The sequence below is a fragment of the Corvus cornix genome, chromosome 6 (assembly GCF_000738735.6).
Source record: "Corvus cornix cornix isolate S_Up_H32 chromosome 6, ASM73873v5, whole genome shotgun sequence".
In the NCBI taxonomy this organism is placed as follows: Eukaryota; Metazoa; Chordata; class Aves; order Passeriformes; family Corvidae; genus Corvus; species Corvus cornix.
The window spans coordinates 29,520,455-29,542,228 of NC_046336.1; the positions used below are offsets into that span (position 1 = coordinate 29,520,455).

The 21,774-nt window shown below is 40.8% G+C and overlaps 1 protein-coding gene across 2 annotated transcripts in view; it reads right to left on the bottom strand.

Annotated features, from left to right (window-relative positions):
• The window catches only part of ANK3 (ankyrin 3), a 345,732-nt gene that overhangs the window by 235,075 nt on the left and 88,883 nt on the right, over nt 1-21,774 (bottom strand). The window contains exon 1 of one of the 2 annotated variants that reach the window (XM_039554383.1): nt 21,042-21,187. The exons of the other annotated variant lie outside the window; for it this stretch is intronic. Within the exon in view, the coding sequence (XP_039410317.1) occupies nt 21,042-21,044 (3 nt within the window). The 5' untranslated portion in view covers nt 21,045-21,187. Of the gene's footprint in view, nt 1-21,041; nt 21,188-21,774 lie in introns of those variants that run through there. 2 annotated transcript variants of the gene reach the window in all.

Consider the following 21,774-nt stretch of genomic DNA (forward strand, 5'->3'; position numbering starts at 1 on the left):
ACAAACACACAGTGCAAGACAATACAAAGGCACCCTTTTCAACCTCTTACCAACAGCATATTGCTATTTTCCTTCCATAAAATCCACCAATATTTTCCTAGCCAAGGCATGAAGTTAGACATCTTTCACCCAACACTCAACACTTCTTTGCTTAACCAAAAGCCTTTGATAGAGAGGAAAAATCATGCTTGAAGCCACTACAGTACACTGGGTTTGTTTGTTCAGTCTCTGTGCAACTGCTGAAATATGTCAAACTGGGGAACATTTTACGACTTGGAGAGAGCAGATTAAAGCAGTAAATTACAGAAATAGTGTCCACACACCTGTAAACTCTGCAGATGTCCAACAATAGCCTGGCACATCGTATTCCCATCCAGCTTGGTGCCCGCTGGTTCTCTTGCTTAAAGGCACCATGGGATGTGTCATGTAAAAACCAGGTGTGCAAGACCAAGCAGGTTCCAGTCTTTTCCCAGTAGACATTAAATTTGCCAGCGTCATTTTCCAGGTCACATTTGGCACTGCAGTGTCCACAGAAGCAATGAATGGGGACAAGATGAAACACCTGCATTTGTAGTGGTAAAGGCAGCTGGGCCTGGCTGGGCCACTCGAATGAGCTTTCGGTGCCAGGTACCAGTGATGGCAGCACTGGTCCTGAGGGCTTATCCCAGCAGCATGATGGGGAACACACAGCTCCATCAGCTGAACGTTGGACAGAGGGGACCACCAGCAATGATGAGGTTTAAAATTTGCCTTTCTCTAAGCTGCTTACTAAGCTATGACTTGGTTAAACCATTTCCACAGTATGGCCACCTCACTGGTGAAACCTTGCTGTGAGTACACCTGCTTAGTGGAAAGTCAACATTATTAAAAAAAACCACTGAACAGTGATGCTCAAAATCTGTTCACAAAAATAAATACCTCGACTGCTTCAAATTCACATTTTGTAATAATCACAAACTGACAGTATGGGATCCTTTAATGTATTTGTGTTTTAGTCTTTTCTAACCTAAACACAGTTCAGGACCACTTAAAAAATTGTACATTACCCATTTTGATGCAGATGATTCAAGTACGATTAAACAGACTTAGTCCAGCTATGTTAACAAACAATGCTTCTGTGCAATTTATTAACTGAAGTTGCAGGAAAAAAAGTATAAAAAAATTTGAAAAGGCAGAAATTAACTACCCTGGATTAGAACAGAAGAAAATGCATTTTCATCAGCCTCACTAAAAGAAGACATCAACTTCCCATGCAGGAACAACAAAAGAAGATTTCATGTGTGCCAACACTGCACAGGATCAACAGTAATTTGCAGTTTCACAGGGTCCTTTCCACAGGGAGAGAGAAGGGGCATGGGAATATCAATGTGATTCACGATACATTTACAGACATTAAATATTATACATTATATTTACTCCTCTTACATGAATACATTCATCTGCATCCATATTTTTAAAAAATGGCACTTATTTTACAATCACCACATCTTTTTCATATACAAGTAACTCTTGGAGACAGGTGGCATTTACTAAATGGACACATAATGGAAGCCACACGTCACACATGACAGTGAATTTCCTAACCTGAACTCACAGGTAATGGTGTATACTGCATCACAGCTGACACTTCTTTGATAGTTACTGGCCTGCAGTACTTATTTTATAATATTATGGCTTATCTTTATATTCAGAATATTACAATGTGAAGGGTAGGAAAAATTTAATCTAAGAGCTTTGGACATTTTTATTATTAATGCTGTTTTATATTGGGTGAGGTGCTACTAAATTACTTGATTACTTGATAACAGCTATCCTTTTCCTGGAGGAAGAATCACCCTGGTGCTTTTCCACTGCCTTTGATTGGGGTAGACCCAGAAATCCTCTATCACCTCTAACAAGCTTTTTAAAGCAATCAAACTCTGGGTCTAGTACATTACACATTATCACCAACTGTGTCAAACTGACTGCAGTGGTCTGTGGTATTAAGCTGTCACTTAGGAAGCTCCAAAGGAAAAAACCCAAAAGAAACCCACATGATTTCACTGTCAGGAAAGAAGAATTATTCCCAGCCCAAAGCGTGCAATTGATCAGAACAATAAATTGATCAACGCAAAATTAAGCAGAAAAAAGTAATATTTCTGCCTGATCGTTTCCTTCCCAATAAGCCAAACAACACACAAACAGTGATAACAGCATAAGGAAAGAAGGAGTGAGGGACCAGAGAGTGGAAGAAGAGTAAGGGCAGAACTGCCTTTTTCAACAGGAGCCAAATCTCATTAAAATGGTGGTGAGACTCCAACCTGAGCACGTCTGAAGGCAGAACAAGGCTCCAGGTTCTGTACCTGGGATAGCTGCAAGGAAGAAATGCCCTGTCACACGGAGCTACAGGAGACAGCTCTGCTCTGTGGGGATGTGCCAATCTCAGCTATGGACTTTCCCCCTCACTGAGCCTTCAGGTTTAACAGTGGCAATCGCTGAGTGTATCTCACAGTCCCGCCTCCAGAAGCTGAATGCCATTCACAAAACCTAGAGGCAAAGCATAATATTCCCCTGGCAGATGTCAAACAGTACCTCCCACAATATCCCACATACATCAGCTCCTCTACACTCTAAAGCCTATTACCAAGTAGGCTTCAACAGGCAGAACACCCAGAAACTGCTTAATCATTGACTGTGTAACTTTATTTTCTGACCTTCTCCACAGCCAAAATATTCGGCAAAGATCAAGGTAAGCCTTCCCTTGACAGTATTGTGTCAGTCAAGTGTTCTTGACCATTTAAGATGTCCTAAGTTCTTGTTAGCACACACTGAGCTCTCCCAAATACACGTTCATTATAACACAAACTGTTTCCTTAAAGCTACTGGACTGGGACAGGTAAAAAGAATATATGACTTCATGAGCTGTCAGAATCATCATGGGGAAGGTGAAGGTGGGTTAGCTGGTGCTAAGGAACACAAAACATATTCCAATATGATGACCTATCTTCATATTATTCAAATCTTTGACTTCTTTTTCCCTTCCTCAAGAAATTTTAACAAATTCTCACCCAAGTTAAAAGATGAAAACTCTACTCTGTTTGCACAAGCACTTACCAGAGCACAGATCCACAAAGTTTCCAAAGCCCTGAGTCATTTTCAAAGAAGAACATTTACCAGCACCTGAACAACATTCTTTCTAGTCTGGTCACTGAAGAAGAGAAAGTACTTCTATTACGAGCAGAGGCTCAAAACCTCCCAGATTAAACGAACTGGAAAAAGGCAAACAGAAGGCATAAAACATGTGATGTGCATTTCTGAAAACAACTCTGATGTAGAACACTAGACATCTGGGAAATAAACCTTGATAAAGAAGGGGAACAAGAACAAAGACAAATACTGCAAAGAAGGAAAAAGAAGAGCTAAGGGATTTGCATCTAGAAAGGAGTACAAGAGAGAAGCCTGAGGCTACTGCAAAACAGAGAGAAAGCAGGGTGGGGCTTGACTAAACCACAGCGAGGAAGAGAAGATAATTCAATTTAAGCAGAACGGAAAAAAAAAAAAATCCACCATGCCTTCCAAAGCAGACCTGGGTTTTATAGGACACAGGGAAGAAGAGAACCCTAAGCACGTGATATTGGAGGATTTTCCAAAACTGAAGATAAATTGGGATCAAAGGGAGACGGGCAAGGCAAGTGGTCAGTACTGAAGCACGAGACAAGAAACGGGCACTCAGGTAATGCTTCTTCCTTTAGGGATATCATCTTCTCTTACTGAACACACCACATCTTTCAAGATTCTACATATTAATCTCCCCATATATATCCTGCTGTGTCCTCCATTATGAAGCTATCTATTATACTGTCCCTTCAGTCATATTTAATTGACTTTGCCAAATTAATCACGAAAATCATAATCTTCTTACATATTTTATATTCTGTTATACAGTCTTAAAGTCTCAATCATCGTTATCCATATATAAATAAAAGTTAAAAATTCTAAAGTGAGAACTTGAATCTTTTCCTTTGAGTTGGAGAGATCTGCTTTGTCCTGCCTTTCTACTAAATAACTAGTATGCATTTTGGTTTATTTTTGGTTTACTTCAAAAGCAAAAGTTTTCTTGTGAAAAGGACATGGCTACATCCTAGTGATTCTAGGTATGTAAATTTTGTGTGTGGTGGGTTTTTTTAGATGTTTCACTGATTCCTGTAAGTTTCTTATCACCAGACATTCTCTGGTTTTCTGATTACTACATTCAGCAGAGAAAAATTTCCACTGAACCAGAATATTTCATCACTCTTCCACATATTTCATCTGTGGCTCTTCTATCTGTAGCAGGTAGATTTAGTAAGTGCAACTATCTGAAGTTGTCTAAAATTAACTAAGATTTACTTGTTACACATACAAGACTTCCTTCTAGATTTGGAAGCAACAGTGTCATCCAAAAGGTGTCTTTGGGTGTCGTTTGGAAAGAGAAAAGTTTCCTGAAGGTAGCCAAGGGCAGTTTTTCATGTTTGGCAATCAGTCGCCATCACTTGCCAGACGTAGAATCTTCGCTCTCTATTCACAGGAAGCTTTCTCTACAGCACTACTCACAAAACCTCCCCAGGGAATGTTTGATGAACTGGTTGCAATATAGTTACCCTGCTTTTTAAAGATTCTTGTGGAAGACCAAGAAACAATATTGCTAATTACTTAACTGTTTGACTGGTCATGGCAAGCTGATGTTGCAACATGTCCAAATTCCCAGACGAGCTTCCTGCCTACCACTTTGCTTGTGTGCCCGATTTTTGGTGTTCAGTGTCACTGTCTGACAATTCTTCCCAGAAGTGCCTGTGAGTCACAGTGCTTTTATAGGAGCAGCTCAAGCCACGTGAAGACAAGTGCTTGGCCACCTCAGCATTCGGGGCCACGAGCAGTGGCTTCCAACATCAGCTTTTCTCTCCTCCTACCTGGAAGAATCTCTATCCTTGATTTTCAGGCCCAGACACCATTTTCAGCTCGGAGGTACCCCTGTTCTACTGCTGTGCCAGGACTGTTAGCACTGCTCTTAGCCACTGCCTCAGCAGAAGGAAGGCATCACATTTTAACTGGCCTGGTTTTGCTTGCAATTTTGCTTTCTTTTCTTGCCCGCTGCTGAGGAAGACTTTGTAGCCCAGCACAGTCACGGATGCCCTACCACATCTTTGGCATTCAATTTCCTGTTTGCTTGTGTGTCACTGACTTGTCATTGCATCTGATGCTAATCTGAGGTTGACAAGTAATTTAATTTTGTTGTTTTGAACTGCTTTCATGTCACATATATGCTATCTCATCCTCATGAGTCACCACTGCCTGCTGCCTGAAAATAATGTACTTCTCAGTGTAATGATTTCTTCTGCTACAATTACTCTACTTTGCTACTCTGAGGGCTATCTTCAATTATGCTGTTTTTCTCTGCTGGACCCAGGTTCCAACTTTCATGCATTATTTGCCTGTATTTGTACTTTTACAAAGAAAATAAGTCCTGCAGCAGCATTTTCATCCTCATCCTGCAGCATCTTGCGAAATTCCTGTCTGCCACATTTACTTTGTGCTTGCTGTCCCCATTGTCTTTGGCTACAGCTTAAGTACATTGCCTTCATCTGGAGCTTCTCAGGACCTTTAGCATGATTTTTGTTTGCTTTCTCAGCCACGTTCATGAATTTTTCATCCTTATTACAACTTTCCATGAATTATCTTAACTTTGATGACGATATAATCGTGTAAAGCAGCCACCCCACCCTGAGTAAGGAACACAGTGCTCTATTTTTCATTTGTGGATTACGACAGTTCAAAAGGTGCCTCTCGTATATATTTACATAGGAGTGCATATTTTGTCCCAATTTTTCTGCTATGAGGCTATTTGAACATAATATCTTTCTAATATGAAGACATTTACAGAAAGCTTCCTGAATTTTGTAAAGCTTTTCCCAGCTTACTGCTTGTGAATTGCGCACTGACTTTAATCCGTCTCAACTAGCAAACTATTCTTATTCCTTCTGCTTCTCCCAATCCACCAGCAGTTCATGGTGTTTGTGATTTGTACTTCTCACTTAGCTATCTGGGTCTGACCTACGACATGCTGCCTGTATGAATTTTTATTTGTAAGTTTTGCCAAATTACCCTTTTTTAATTTCACAGGCCTCTTTTGGGAGCCAAATCACTGCTAAAAAGAGCATTTGCTCTGCTGCAGCAGAAAGTTTGTTACAAGAAAAGGTTTTTCGCAATATTTCAAAGAATGTTTTGCCTTTCTTCTGCTGTTTGTTATGAAATCCCCCAAAGTGGCAGCAACTGCAAGAGTATTAGTACACAAGTATAAATTCAGATGTTTTCAAATCACAGCCAAAGCAACATTACCGTAAGTTTGAGCACTCACACCCTAATCCACACGATTCTAAGCAAACAATTTCCACTGCTGAACTAATTATTTGTAAAGGTTTAAAGACGGTAAATTGCAATTTTAGGGAGTTTGTCCACGTGGCAGCTCTCCCTGCTGTGGGTACGTGACCTGCGAGCGATGTGGCACCATGTGAGCATGCCCTGCTCCAAGCAGCCACAGCAACCTGGGGGACAGCCCGGAGGATCTGGCAGGATCCCTCAGCACCCACGGCAGGCAAGCTTTTGATTCACACTCGCCATCCCTGGAGTACAACTCAGGCACTCGTGGAGATAAACAGAAATGTATTCTTAGCTCCGGGCACGAGCTCCGTACGAACCGTCCCAACCTTACAGAGATTTCGGGGGTTAGGAATTCCCGCCTCATCTCTGCACCCCTCAGAGTTCCTGAGGATGCTGAAAATGTGAATGAAAACAGAACCACATCAAGCAGGGAGGAGTATTAATCTAAAATGTACATTAAGTCTTCAAGGCATAAGCATTTGATAATGAAGACTATGGCACTGAACCAGCCCAAAACTTGAGCTATATCACTTTGTATCTATGTTTGTGGCACCTTTTCAACTCCTGCTCCCTAAATTATATTAGCTTGTGACTCAGATACAAGGAGGTAACAGACACATTTTAACACAAAAGGAGATGGCCTAAACTTCATGTAGCAGTACTTGAGAAAATCCCGTACCATTTACCCTCTACAGACTAATGGAGACATAAATCGGGACCTATTTTAAAGAAGCAAATGTGCCACACTGATAAGCCCATTCACTGACTATAATCCTTATCACCCAAATACATATGGTGCGAGCTGAGACAAGACCACTCTCCTGCACTTGTGTATAATTTCATGTTGAAAAAAATAAAATCACATCACACGGTAGCCATGGTTACCCACAGAAGATAAGAGCAGCGTTTTTCATCCAACAATGTCAGAAATGTGCATAAATTCAGGATCTGCACTTGATGTTTTTTCAGGCCTCCCCATCTGCACATTTATTTTCTGCTGCCTGTGTATATCCTTTGACATACTAGGATTCTGGGTATTTCAAGAAACAGTTCTTTTTTGCTCTCCTTAATCTAAAAAGCAGTTTTCAGTTATCCCTAAAGCACAAATTAATTCAAATCTATTCTGGAAATCAGAATCTAAGGCTTACAGAAAACCTTTTAAAACAATTGCCATGCTGATAGTAAGTGTCAAATGTTAAATGGAGCCAGCTATTTACTGAACAGAATTCTACTGTCACCTTACCAACTGGTATAACAGTGCTTTCTGTTATCTTGACGTTATTTAAAAAAAAAAACCAACAAAACAAACAAAAAAGCCACACCTAAAAAAGCCCCCAACTCCACAAACAATGCTAAAAGAAGACATTAACTTATTTCTTCTACCAAAATCATGTTGTTCTGTTTCACGCTATTTAGTAAAGCTCTACGTTGTTTCATGGCTTAACTCTTCATAAAAGTAAAATACAAAAAAAAGAAAATAATAATTTGTGAGATATTAAAACCAGATTAGCCTACTGCAAATTTTACAAAAACAAAAAATGTGATTATCTAGTCCAAGCAGTGCTGCCTTAATTTTGGGTGCCATTTGCAGACCTGGGACACAGATCATATTCTTCTCATGCATTTGTTCTGTAGGGCTCTTCCCTTTAAAACAAAATAATCTAATTCACCAAAAGCAGAAACATCCTGCAATTACCATTCTAAGGACACACAGATTAGAGAGTTTGTACCAAAGAAATGTTAAATAAGATTTTTTAAAAGGTTAAAAACCTCACCTGCCAGGGAGATCCACTACCAGCTCACCCCAACCAGCTCTCCAATTAAATTACTGAGATCACCACCTTCAAATTAAGCTCCCTGTGTTTCTAAGGATCTCTCATGAAAACAGGATTCTCAGGATTTAAAGAAAACAAAACAAAACAAACAATAAAACCAGGCAGCCCAGTACTCACCAGCCACCTGAAAGGTACTGGCAATCCTCCCTGTGGGCATTGACATGCCAGGGTCACACACACACACCCATGGAGAGGGATACAAAACACAGAATAAACTACTCTGCCAATAGCAGGAACAATCTTCTGATCCCCATTTCAGGGTGGCCATGCACTGGCACGGGTGAGTACGTTCTAGGATCCCTGGTGACAGTGAACATAATATATTTAGCAGCTGAACAATTTAAAAATGTTTGAAAGACTTGGTAATTTAAATGCTTCAAGGGGATCTTTATTAAATACACAGTATCCCATGCCTAGATCAGACAGCAGAGAACAAAAGCAAGCCCTTGCCTGAATGGAGAATTCTTAGGAGTTGAAAAAGCAGATAGTTTCATACCTTCTCTAAACCTGACTGAATGATCATCAGTATTGGTGGGGTTTAGAAGGAAAGAAATCCCACACAAATAAAACAAAGCTGTTTCAGTGAGAGGCATGGACATAAACCAGCATCTGGTTTGGCCCAGGGTGGCAGGGTGCAATGAGGAGAGAAAGTCTACAGCCAGTATTATTTGCCAAAGAAAAAGAGAGACCCACAGGAGCAGCAAAATCCATCAGTGAGGTGCCCCACACACGGCTGGGAGCCCAGCACGCAAGGGTGCCTTGAAGGACATCCTACTGCCGTGCTTTGCAGAGGAGAAGGGCGTTACTCTCACTTCTGTAGGGCTGAAGATGCAAGCTGTGGATGTTCTGGAAGCCAGAGACTGAAATTCTGGCTTAGGTAAGATTTCATCTCAGAGTTTTACCTCCAGGAAAGGAATGATGGCTGTAGCACAGGGCTGCTCCCCTAGACATAGTGGTATTTTCACAAAATATTAATTTCTACATCCTTTCGTGTGGCCCTCTGTTTGTGAAAGATCCTGAATTCTTCCTACACTAACATTCAAGTATATATTGTTTTATTAGGCCTACTAAAGAAAAAGATGATTTTCTAAGAAGTCAAAAGAAAGAATCTTAAAAAAGAAAAATCTTCCGTATTTTAAACCTGCTGCAAAAAAAGCATGTGTTTTAAAGACACCTACTTCAGTTTTAAACTGGAGTCATCACTGCTGGAAGAGAAATCCATTGGACCTATAACAACTCCTGCACAACATTCATTCTCCATCTCACAGCTGTGAAAGTGAGCCTCATTCAGCCTGTGGCATTTGTTTTCACTGAGCAGATTTTGGTGAGAGACAAAACTTTGTAATATTTTTTTTTTAAATCAAGACATTCATAGTCTAAGCTTAAATTCAGATAGTGGCATTCATATCTATCAATATAAAAGATGCAGATAAAGATGGGATGGATAAGTATGAGTTAACATACCTGTTTCAAATGGCTATTCACACATTTTCTGCACAGAAGAAATCAGGACAGGAAACAATTTATGTAGTAATTGCTACATAAAATAGCTTGATGTTAAAGATGATGTCAGCATGTGGAACAAAGTGTTCAGAATAATTTCCCACACGCACCACCAATTGCCTTAGTCTCTCTCTAATGGAGAACATACTCCATTTTTGAAAACATCAACTTAAATGCCTGCAAAGATCTCCTGTCTACTTAAAGATGTCAGATATCTTTAATTTAATTTATATTGTGGTATTTTTTCCCCCCCAATAATAAGACTTTTAAAATACTGTCTGTATAAATTAACACTCTGGATACTTAGGAAAATTATTATTTGTATTGTGCTGATCTCTACAGCGCTCTGACAGGTCTGTACTGAAAATCATGTAGGAGACAGAAAAACAGCAGCTTATTGAGGTGTTGGTAGACCAGGACTCTTTAAGCTTAAGCTCCTCTCTGTAAGATGCCAGAGGGATAAAAAAACCAAAACTATTTGTACTTCTTGAAAGCTGACTAATAGTATTTATTAATGTAACAATAGCATTATGCTACTGAAATCTAACAAAGGGTATCTAAAGTGAAACAAGGGTAGAACAAATGCTCTTTTTCCTTCAGGTATAGTTCTCTAAGGGATGAGTCAAATAATTAGCTGGTCTGCTTTCTGAGAGAACAAAAGGCTCTTTACTGACTCCTGATAGAAGCTGCTGCCCAAGTCTCAGTGGTGTGTACACACAACAAGGAGGGCCAGGGGCTCTGACACGATACACTGCAGAGTAAGCTGCCAGGGGGCTTTGACACGATACACTGCAGAGTAAAACTTCTAAAGCTGGAACAATATCTTAACATGATCCTCACCCAAAGTACATTATGTGAGCTGAACAAGCAACTTCTGTAAGGCAGCAGTGTACAGCAACTGGAGAGCAGCAAAAACACCAGCAGAACTGTCTGCTCCACAGCCAAATCCTGACTGGAGGAGGAGAGAAAGAGAACTTCTGAAATCCCACTATAATAAGCATATTTCCTTTAGTTTTGTCCTGTAGAAAGTTTTAGTAAAGTATCTCTATAACTTGAGTAGTTTGAAGCTTCTGTCCCTGCTACAAAGCATATTAGCCAACATTACAGCCCTGAAAATATCTCTTCAGGAGCCTCTGGCAAAACACACTTAATAATAATAATAATAATAGTGTAACACTGGCCTTCAAAAACACAAATCACAGAAGATTCTTTACATCAGCATCTCCAAGACTGCAGTTTTCAGACATGTATTGAAAGCATCAGGTGCTTCAGCTGTGACTCATTGCTATACATCAGGGTTACTGCTTGTCAAACTTTATTTGTCAGAATCTGCAAATACAATAGCCACAGTACAATCAAAATGTTAAGCAGGAATGAGTCATGATAATGTCAGAGAGTGACCTCAGGTTTTTTTCTCTTCAATGGGTCATACATGTGGTGAGCCTGGTTTTTATCATGAAAAATTATTTCTGGATAATTTGTTTATTCAGAAATAACATCCTCATCCAGAATGACTGAATTGGGAATGGAACGCCTGAAGATTTAAGACACAGAGCAGTACTTGAAAGCCAAAACTAATGATATGTCAAATATCTTAACAGCATAGTATTGTGTGCTGAGATCCTGCTCCCCCAGCAGGGTTGTGCTGGGCTGGCTCTTGGGTGTGGCCCGGAGGAACACCCGGGCACTCAGAAAAACAGAGCGAGCCGGTGTTGAAGAATTCCTCAGTGTAATGTCAGCATAACTATCCTCCTGCAGCTGGAAATTAAACACAAGACAAGGTCCTGACCATCTGTGATCCCACAGTACCTGCATGCCAGTTTCAGGAACGAAGACAGATTCCAGCTTAGGAAAATCCATCTTATTTTTTATACATATTCACCGACGTTTCATTGAAGTATAATAATCTTCTTCCCTCGTTGCTTGAGGTTAACACGTTCAGTGCCACACGGAGTGACAGCAGTTGTTACATTTTTGTGGTGAGTGAGGTCACTGCTACACATAGCTCCCAATCAGGGTGCACAGCACCCAGCCCAAAGATAACACAAGTACAAGGTGTTACAGTAATTCCATTTCCAAAGGAGTCCCACCGAAAACCAGCACGACAATGATTTAGCAATTTTCTTCTTGACTCTGTCACAGAAGAATCATTCTATAATTACATTATTCAGTTTTACAGATCTCTGCTGACACTTTTCTAGAACTTTTTCTGTTTAAATTGGATACCTACAAATAAAATGTTAGAAACCACCCTCTCTCTCAAAACCATGCACAAATAATCAACTATAGGACAGTTTGCAGAAAATTAAGGAGTTAGAAATACAGCATAGCAATCATGTACAGAACTCACCACAATAAACTTACAGGGAGCAACTAGAAACATAGAAATCCACTTTTTTTTTTTTCTTCTAAGAACCACAGTGTTTTTCTACTGCATCAGAAGGCCTTAAATACCTCAGGGCTCAGAAATACACGGGGCTACAAGACAAAAGAGAAAGTTGAAAGGTTGCCAAAGGTTTTATAGATCAAGAGCAAGAACACCCCGAAGCCACTCAGACCAAGCCTCGCTGGCAAAGAACTGCAGTCACCCAGTTCCAGTTGGCATAAAGACATCAGAGTTCAGCATTTATAAATTGCCAGACTGAACTGACAGTAGTGGGAAATGTACAATGACAGCAAAAACTCTAAACCAGCGGTTTTTTTGCAAAACACAAACCAAATATACATACAGAAACATCTGCTTTAATGTAAAACTACAAATAAAGCACAGTTCCCTATTAAAATGCCCTGACTTACATGAATATGATTCATCCCATCCCACAACTCCAGGACACTGTGGGGAAAAGGATAGATTTTTAATGTATAGTCTAAAATGTCTGCATCTAATTGCCTGCATTAAAGTTATATCCAAACAATTGGTACTTTCAAAGGGAGGTAATCAGTGAAATGTTGTTTCACTACCTCAATTAAATAACCCAGAGAGGCCACATTCACATGCTCTAACAAGCATTGCTTTGTTGATTCTTTTTCAGTTTATTTGTCTGCAATAATTAAGGTGCTTTGTCTAAGCCACTCAGCCCGGGAATTACACGGAGTTATGTTCTATAGGCTAAATAAAGGACATTGGCTCTGATCTGCTGGCAAATTTTAAGAGTGGATCATCCTGACCCAATTAACTTGTCCTGTTAGACTGATTGTTTTTGCTGAGAGATGCAGACAAGAATAGCTTAAAGCCAGGCTGCACGAAGCAACATGTGCTGGCATCCTTAGCAGTAAGGATTAAGAAGAAATGCAGAAAGCTTTGTGTATTTTATATGTCCCTTAAGGTCACGAAGGGAATGTCCCACTCAGCCACCTAAATGGTAGAAATTACAATAGGCAAAGCCCAGGCTGTATTTAGTTTTGCAGCTCCACAGCAAATGAGCTTGTCCATCTTCCTTCTGCCAATAGCAAGCGGGTGAGTCACACACAGCAGATTTGTGTTACAGTGATGGATGTGACAAAGGGAGGTGGCTACACAGCCCATTGTGTGCAGCACAACACCCTGAAGTTACAGCAGGAATATATCCATATATACTGGAGATATTTGAAATACATATGCATGGAACTTAGCAGTGACTGGCATGAAAGCAACCCTGGGGTCTTCTTACCCCGTGTGTGCATATTCGAGAGGGATCTGCTGTGTATTGCCAAAGTTTGGTTGACAAGGAGAGTTTTCTCCTGCAGATACCTTTCAGTCTAAACTGTGCGAGTGTGAGCAAGAGAAGAGTCATGACAAAGGCAGCTGAATGGGCTTAAAACGTAACTTCCTGCAATACCAAAGGGAAAAATAAAATCCTTGGACAGCTTCTCAACTGCTACAGAGTTATCTTTGATCCACTGCCGGCACCAGGCTCGCACTGATTTTAAGCTCAGACATCTGACCCTCCTGCTGCTGCTCTCAGGCCAAGCGCAGGGATCACTCCCGCGGGAGACGCTGCCGAGGGAAGCGCAGCGCCCAGCGCCCAGCTCAGCCCGCACAGGACAGCGGCCGGGGCCGGGGCCGGCGATGCTCGGCTGCAGCCGCCAGAGCTGAAGGGAAGCTGCAGGGCAGCCCCAGGCTGCTGTGGCACCGCACGAACCAGAGGGCAGGCTTGTCCTGCCTCCACCTTGCGCTCGCCCCGAGCCTGACGGCAGCGGCGGCCTCAGAACCAGGGATTTAATAAACCTCGCTGCCGGCAGCGCCCTGGGGGATCCTGGGCGAGGAGAGCTCGCTCCTTCTCCAGATGGACGGGGCACCTGTGCCCAGGGGCGGCAGCGGAGTCTCTGAGGAGAGGCAAGGGCTGCCTCAGGTGGGGATGGATATTCCCGGCGATCCCAGCAGGTTCTGTAGCATCCCAACCCCAGGGAGCCCCTGAGCACAGGGGAGGTGCCTCAGGGGAGCAGAGGCAGAGGAGAGGAAAGGCCAGCAGGAGCAGGGAGAGGCAGAGGAGCTGGGAACAAAGGAGGGAGGCCAAGGTGGGGAGAAAGGGGCACTGCCCACCCATCCCTGCCACTTCAGGTACTGTTGGGAGAGCCATTGCAGGGAGAACAAATTCTGCCTCGATCCATTTTGAATCCATGCTTTTTCAAAGGCAAGCAGCATATGCCATTTGTATCTTAGATTTTTCAAATAATTTCTGAGCACAAACGGAGCACAATGGCATCTCTGAGGGAGGAACTCTGCTTTCTGAAATAGAAGTCTGTTTTTAAGAGTGAGAAAAGCTCTTTGTGAATTCATACTCACAGAGGAGACCTGAAGCTCTAGAGAACTAAAATGATAAAAGCCAAATCCTGCCAATAAACATACCTTCTTCAACATGATAAAAACAGGGAAGGAATTAGATGAATATTTAAAGCAAAAGCATATATTTGAGTAAGATAATAACTCTGAGGTGGTGAACATTTAAATTTCCCTTGTTCTTTTTTCCCTGAAGAGCAACCTTTCCAACACACACGCCACACAACTTTTATTTCCAGAGTAATAAAGCACTGAAGACAGTCAAAAGCTTTTGGGAAATTTCCATTAATGATACACCTTGTTAACGTCTCAATTCAGATCATACACACCTGGCAAAATTGTAGCAGTGAAGGTATTTCTTTGACAAAATAGTTTACCAAACCATGTAGTGAACTCTGTCACTTGAAACTTCTAATGAAAGTTAAGACTTTATAACAATGCTGTTGCCATTTAACCAGCCTTATGATACAGCTGTTATGTTCTATTCTGTAGAGAAATCAAGACAGGTTGAATACAACAATCTCTGACTGGTTTTCTTAATCTTATGTAAAAATGCCACACCTATTTTCCAACATGGGAAGCTGAGCTACAGATTTTACAATGATAATAGATGTCCTTTTACTGTCGCTTTCCTTCTCACTTTTCTGCTGTGAACCACTGCCCTCTTGGTTTTTAATCTTAGACATCTTTCCATGTCAGGTTTAAAGGTTCAGTGGCCTTCCCTCCACCCCAGGAAAGCTGTGTAATTTATGATGAAAAGCACAAATCAACTTCTCAACACCCTGGAAAGCCCAGCAGTATTCTTTTGGGAGGATTTAAGCCTCAGCATTCATAAACATTGATCCCTTCAGTAAAGATTCATTGCACCTTTTTGGCAAAAGGGCTGTTTTCACATTCACTGCATTTACACCTTTTTGCAAATGAACCTTTTACAGTATTTATAACTCATTCCCAAAGCTGAGGGAATATCAGAAAACACAATGTTCCTTCTAGCTTTGCATAAACCTTGTGTCCTGTATGAGAGCCCTCCAAACCTCACTGTACATCTTGCCCATTACAACCTTAGTAGTAGCACCCACACTGTTACATCAGTCTGAACACCCTATGGCTTCTTCCTCTGGAGTTTTCCCCCGTGTCTGACCAGGAGATTAATTTTAGTAGCCCAAAAGCAGAGCCACCAACAAGCATGTTTCCAGCATCTTCTTGCAAAGGATTTCCTCTTGGTAAAAGGTCAGTAAAGGGAGTTATGCCTCTTCCATGGCTATTGATTCCCATGTTTTGCTGCTCTTTCTAATAAGAATTAAGAATTATTGCTGTCATGAAAACAGTGCCTTAAAGGAACAATTCCTTGAACTTACATTTTTCTAGCTAAGCTAGAGAACACTACTGGAATAACAATAACACATACAAACCACTGTAATACTAAAAATAAAAGATCTGTAAGGATATGCCTCCTCCACCTAATTGCAAACAAGATTAGACAGTGTATAATCAATATAAAATTGTGTTAGCCACAGAGGCTATTTTCTACCAGTATTACCTAAATGCAAATGCACATTTCATTTTAAAATCATTGTATTTTTATGTCACCACCATGGAAAATGCTATGCCATCATTATAAAATTAAATTATTCTCACAGTCAGAAGCGATGGAAGACAAAACCAGTTGCAGCCTGTAGTCGTGCTAATTAAAAACCAATCCATTGCCAGTGTCTTACACCAAGCTAAATCACAAAGTTAAGACAGTGTGATATGGTAGCAAGACAAGAACTGCATTAATTAAAAAGTTAAAGGTGAGGCAAAATTCCACAAAAACAGGGTGAGAGTCATAACTGTATCCAGTACTGGAGCTGAATGCTCTTCACACATTCAACATGAATTAACAGGGTTTTCTAAAGCTCTGCGAGGGCATCCCTGCAGTGCCACAGGGGTGGTTCTCCTCCTCTGAGGGGATCCACCAGGGCACCTCCTGAGTGCACACCTTGGGACAGAGCTGTAGCCCAGAACAGTGAGCATGACAGAGCACAAGCAGATAAAGTGCTGCCTCTCCTGCTAAAAGCAAAGACTGAGTGTTAATTCTCCTGCCCTGAAATGCATTTTCAGTCCCATTTGTCCTTACAGCAAGGAAGCCATTAACACTGTGCCTCAGGAATGAGGGGTAAAACTTAAGACAGAGTCTCAGTGGCAATGATCAGATTAATGTGTCTTCCAAGCCTTGCCCTGAACTTCACCCCAATCCCCAACCCACACAGTGCAGTGCTCACCTTATCCACTCCCCAATCTCACAGGGCTAAAGGGTAAGGCTGGAAGGGTTTTGCCACTTTGGTGGATAAAGGTAGTCCTATCTCTAGAAAAAAAACCCATGTACTTTTTTTTTTAGATCTACTTTTCTATTTTTGTAATTACCACCCAAATAAGCAGAATACACACACACAAGTTGCTGAGAATATACAAGTCATATAATCATTATGTTAAGTTTACAGCTGAGATTTTCCCACCTCAACAACTTTAGCAAACACCCACATGATTCCCAAACAAGGATTTGCCAGTATTTTTATTGAAGGCTAGAAGTTTACTGGAAAACATCCTGAATTGGCTACCTCCTGCTTTTACCCTACAGAAAACAAGAGGATAGAGAGCCCATTTTTAGTATGAGCATCCCTCTAATGAAACATCAAGGACATAAACTGATAGATATGATGTGATCATAAATAATAGTGATTTTCTATATGGAAATACCATTAATATAGTGGAAAAGAATCATGAAGTAACTAACTGCAGAGGCGCTTTCAAAAATAAGCTTAGAGTGAAATTCAGCTAAATGGAACACTTGCAAATTACTGAACCAGCCATTTACACCTAGAGAGAGCTGGGTGTTACTTTTCTAGAATGAAATTTAACTACTGATTTATTCATTTATCCTTGAAAGATCAGCATCTGCAGGGTCTGCTTCTCAGTCTGCAAATTTTGTTCTGAAGCTCCAAATTGAAAATAGCAGAAAAGAAAAATAATGAGTCACACAAAATCTCAGCCTAGCCTTAAAGGACATGCATGGCCACACAGCCGCAGGAATTCACAAGCGACACCACCAAAAATCTCAGCTAGGAAACAGGTGACCTCAGTGAAGCTTCCACTCCTGAGGCAGACAGTGCTGACATTCAGCAACAATCAAAATAACATTCACCATCAAAAGAATCTTTCCATTTTCACTGGAAATCACTAACAGAACACGTGATATAAATGGCCAAATTCGTTTGCTGGTTTCGTGGTTTCTTTTTTTCAGGGGTGGGGGAACCAAACAACCAGAAATCCCAACCACCAATCAAGATAATACAAGCCCAGTTTTTACACCTTTATCGATGACAACTTCTCAGGGTTTTATTCTACCAACAGCTGTAGAGTCTGTGTATTCGTACATGTTATCAGATAAGCATCCTTAAAAACCTGACTTCTGAATAAATCTGTCAGTCAGTTCCAATGTACAGTTAACGGTTATCCTGTACACAGTTATCAGTCATTCACAAATAGGACTTTGCATACATAAGGATGGAAAATGGACAGAGATAAAGAGCAGGCAGAGCCTCAAAAATAAGTGCTCATTTACAATTCTTAATGCAAACAGTAGCTCCTACTACACTCACGTTACTTAGTAAAAATTAATGCTAAGCTAATAAATGAATACTTTTTACAAGCACAAGCCAAAGAGAATGAAAACAGCCTCATTTCAAATCTAAATAATCTGCTTGATTCTATATCTAATGCTAAAGAGATGTGTTTCAAGCACGCTTACATATACAATCATAAAGCAAAGCTGTACGCCAAGTTGCCGTGACCAGAGCAGATTATCAGAAAACTTATTCCCAGAATTGTGAACACTGTTCTAGAGGCAACCAATGAATACTTCCAGAAAATACACAACATATTTATCAGTTTTGGTTCCAGTGATCTGCCACTTTGCCATGTCCTAGTAAGAAAAGCAGGGAGCAGTTCAGACTGGTGACAATCTCTAATTTCTGAATTTCTAATGTGACAGCTGGACAGGTGAGCCAGGGATGCTCACCAGTTTAAATTACTGAAGTACAAATACTGAGGTACAAACCCCTGCAAGCTGTGAACCAGTCACAGCAGCTTGGCCAAACAGACACCAATGGTGCTCAAGGAACAAAGGTGCCCTGTCAGACTGGACCTCACCACAGCTTCCACCATCTCCTGCACTTGCTTCTCTCCCTTTTTTCAGTACTACCTCAGTCATGTTCCTGTTGATCAAGCCAGCTAGTTTTCTTCCCACACACACGCCCTCAAATTGTTTTACTCCATCAAGTGTTTCCAGCTGGATGTCACACTTGACAGCCTCACAGCCCATGTTTCATTACAAACCCTTCCCTTGCCACGATATACACATCCAAGGACAACTACACAACTTCCTGACATATATAGGAGAGGGCAGGAGAGCAATTGCCCCTGGCTATGTTTGGGACCTCTTGTTTCTTTCATTCACCCTCAAAATATTAAGTAAGTGAGAACAATCCAAGCTCCAGGAAGCGAAAATCAAGGTAGCTTTACAAAAGTGAAAAAATTAACTTTTACAATCAATCTCTAAACCTTAACTGTTCTCATAATCCCGTCACAGACATGACTTGTGCATGTACTAAAAACAAAGCCCTAAACATTTTATAGCATTTTGTGAATCATGCAAGTTTTAAACAAGGAGAGATTATAATAGCAAATACCAAAGCCTTCCACATAATGTAAACCATCTATTCAACAGATGCAGATGGTATGATTAAATATTCCAAAACTATAAATATTATTTCACTTATATCCCAGGGGATGGGTTAAAACCCACATTTGTACAGAGAAGACTATATTATGCAAATATATTCACACATATATACATATGTGTATTGACAACAGAAAAAACATGCTGTAAAACAAAAGGCTTATGAACAAATGATTACTCCATAAGAACTGCAGTAAGGCATTCAGGGACAATGAACCCAGGTACTTAGTTCCTCTACTTTTTTCCTTACAAATCTATTTTATATTGTATTTGATACTCTGGTATTTTATCTCCCATAATGACTCCGGAAAATGGTTATGTAAGTAGTTTTAACTAATGTTGTAAACAAGTTTTCAACTATTTTACCATATGTTAAAGATGACAGAAGATGTTAAAACAAGTGATGAAATTCATTCACAAAGAATTCATAGGGTTTTATGCTCGAAGGGTAGAAATCGTTTTGGCTGTCTCCCAGAATGAACTGTTTAATCAGAAAACAGTTGCACTGAATTAACTAGCAGTTCCATGCAGCACATCTCACTGACTCTTCCCACCATCAAAATGCTCATTCAAGAGATAAACCTCTTCTCAGTTAATTGGTAGAAGTAAGGGTTTGTGCAGTTGTGACTGCTGAGGCTACACAATATTGTGACAGACACTGATGTATCAACATTGCAGGAGTTCCTTTTAACCTCCTGAAGATCCCAGGAAAACTCCCCATTTGCCACTGCCACTAGACTGTGGAGGAAGCATCCCAGTAGTGGGCAGACTGGCCTCTGCAAGTGTGAAAGGCAAAGAGGAGCCAGGAATTTTTATTCCTGGAGAAGGAGGGGGAGTAATTTGTCCCTTGGAAAGCATAAACTCCTCAGAATTCCTCTGAGCAAAACAGGGACCTTTAAAGGGGACATCAGCACTCACTCAATATTACTGCTTCTAGAGATACTTAATGTAAAACATGGCATTTAAAAAACCATCCTGGTAACAGCCCTCCTTTGTAAGGATTTAAGTAGACCTGCTCAAAGGCATTCGCATGCCAGGCTATGAATAGGTGCTGCTGTAGATGGCAAAATACATGACTGCCTTCTCTGGAAATGCAGCAAAATACTGAGCTCGCTTGGAACTCCCATCTGCCTTAACACTGAGATGAACAGCTCATTCTTTTATTTTTCCTTTAAATTCCAGTTCACATTGGTACATTTCCATGCCACCAAAAATCTCCCTGGAATTTTGCATCTCTTGGAGCACAATTAAAGTATACCTGTAAAACCTGACTAATTTCCAATTTATAAAAAGTAATGTAATTATCTTGTTCAAATTAAATTTAATTACAAAGCCTCTGAGTAGTCTAAGAATATTTTTTGATACATGCTCAGCTGAAAACTCCCATCACTTTCAGCAGGGAACACAACGTCCATTTCTGGCTGTGTCGCTCCCCTTCCAGTTTGATCATCTCTGGTTAATTACACCGCCCTGGCACATCTCCTCGAATGGTATCTGGTTTCCAAGCTGAAACATCCAAACCCAAAGGAAAATGCTAACGACCTATCAGAGAGAGCGCGTCCAAACCCCCTGCAATCCAGGAAAAAAACAAATCCGCAGAAAACTGGTATCCACCAATCCAACAAAACATCTCCCATATTTTTCCTCCTTCAAGCAATGCCACAGACAGCTGGTTTCCAAGAGCACAAGAGGCTGCTGCTACATGTCAGCGGCAAATTAATCAAAATGCTATCATGATGTAGGTGAAGATGGAAAACATCCCACTTACCATCTCTCAGAATATACACTCCGACAGCATCCACAGTACCTGCATGTCAGTATTCTCCTATTGCCTTTATTGTTTTCACTCCATAAATTGGCATCAGAAATAAGAGCCAAAGAAAGTGATAATAATGTAGATAGGGATGCTGAATGCCACATTCACTTACCTGCAAAAGGAAAAGGACAGGGTTTGAGCTCACTAATCACACTAGTTAGCTAATCTTATTAGATGGCTGCTAATTATCTCTGACACAAAGAAGGATTATACAAGGCAGGCAGAGAAATGGGGCTTTTTAATAGATATAGAAATTTTTTAATAGACATTGGTTATATTGGGGAAAGAAACAAATAACGTATTTATCCAAAGACCATAAACATTTCCCTTTCTGTTTGCTGAAGAGCAGATGTGACAATGAAACAGGTGGTGGAAATATAAACCCTCCTAAAACCCCCAGGGTGTTTTCTCAGGAAGTGTCTAATGATTGTCACTGGATCTGTTGCAGCGCTTGCTTTATAGGCTAATGTGGTACAGGGAGTTGCTGGGGTTTTGCCAGTGATCTCCTTGGCAACTGGCTGCTCAAAGGAGCCACAAATAGAAGCAGTAAACCCCACTCCCGATCTCAGTCTCAAAGCCGTTTGCACCTCCAACGTTCACCGAGCAAGAAAATCTACATCCTACAAAGGCAGGGTGAGCAGAAGAGCATGCATTCCCTTCTCTTAACATACTACAGCCACAGATG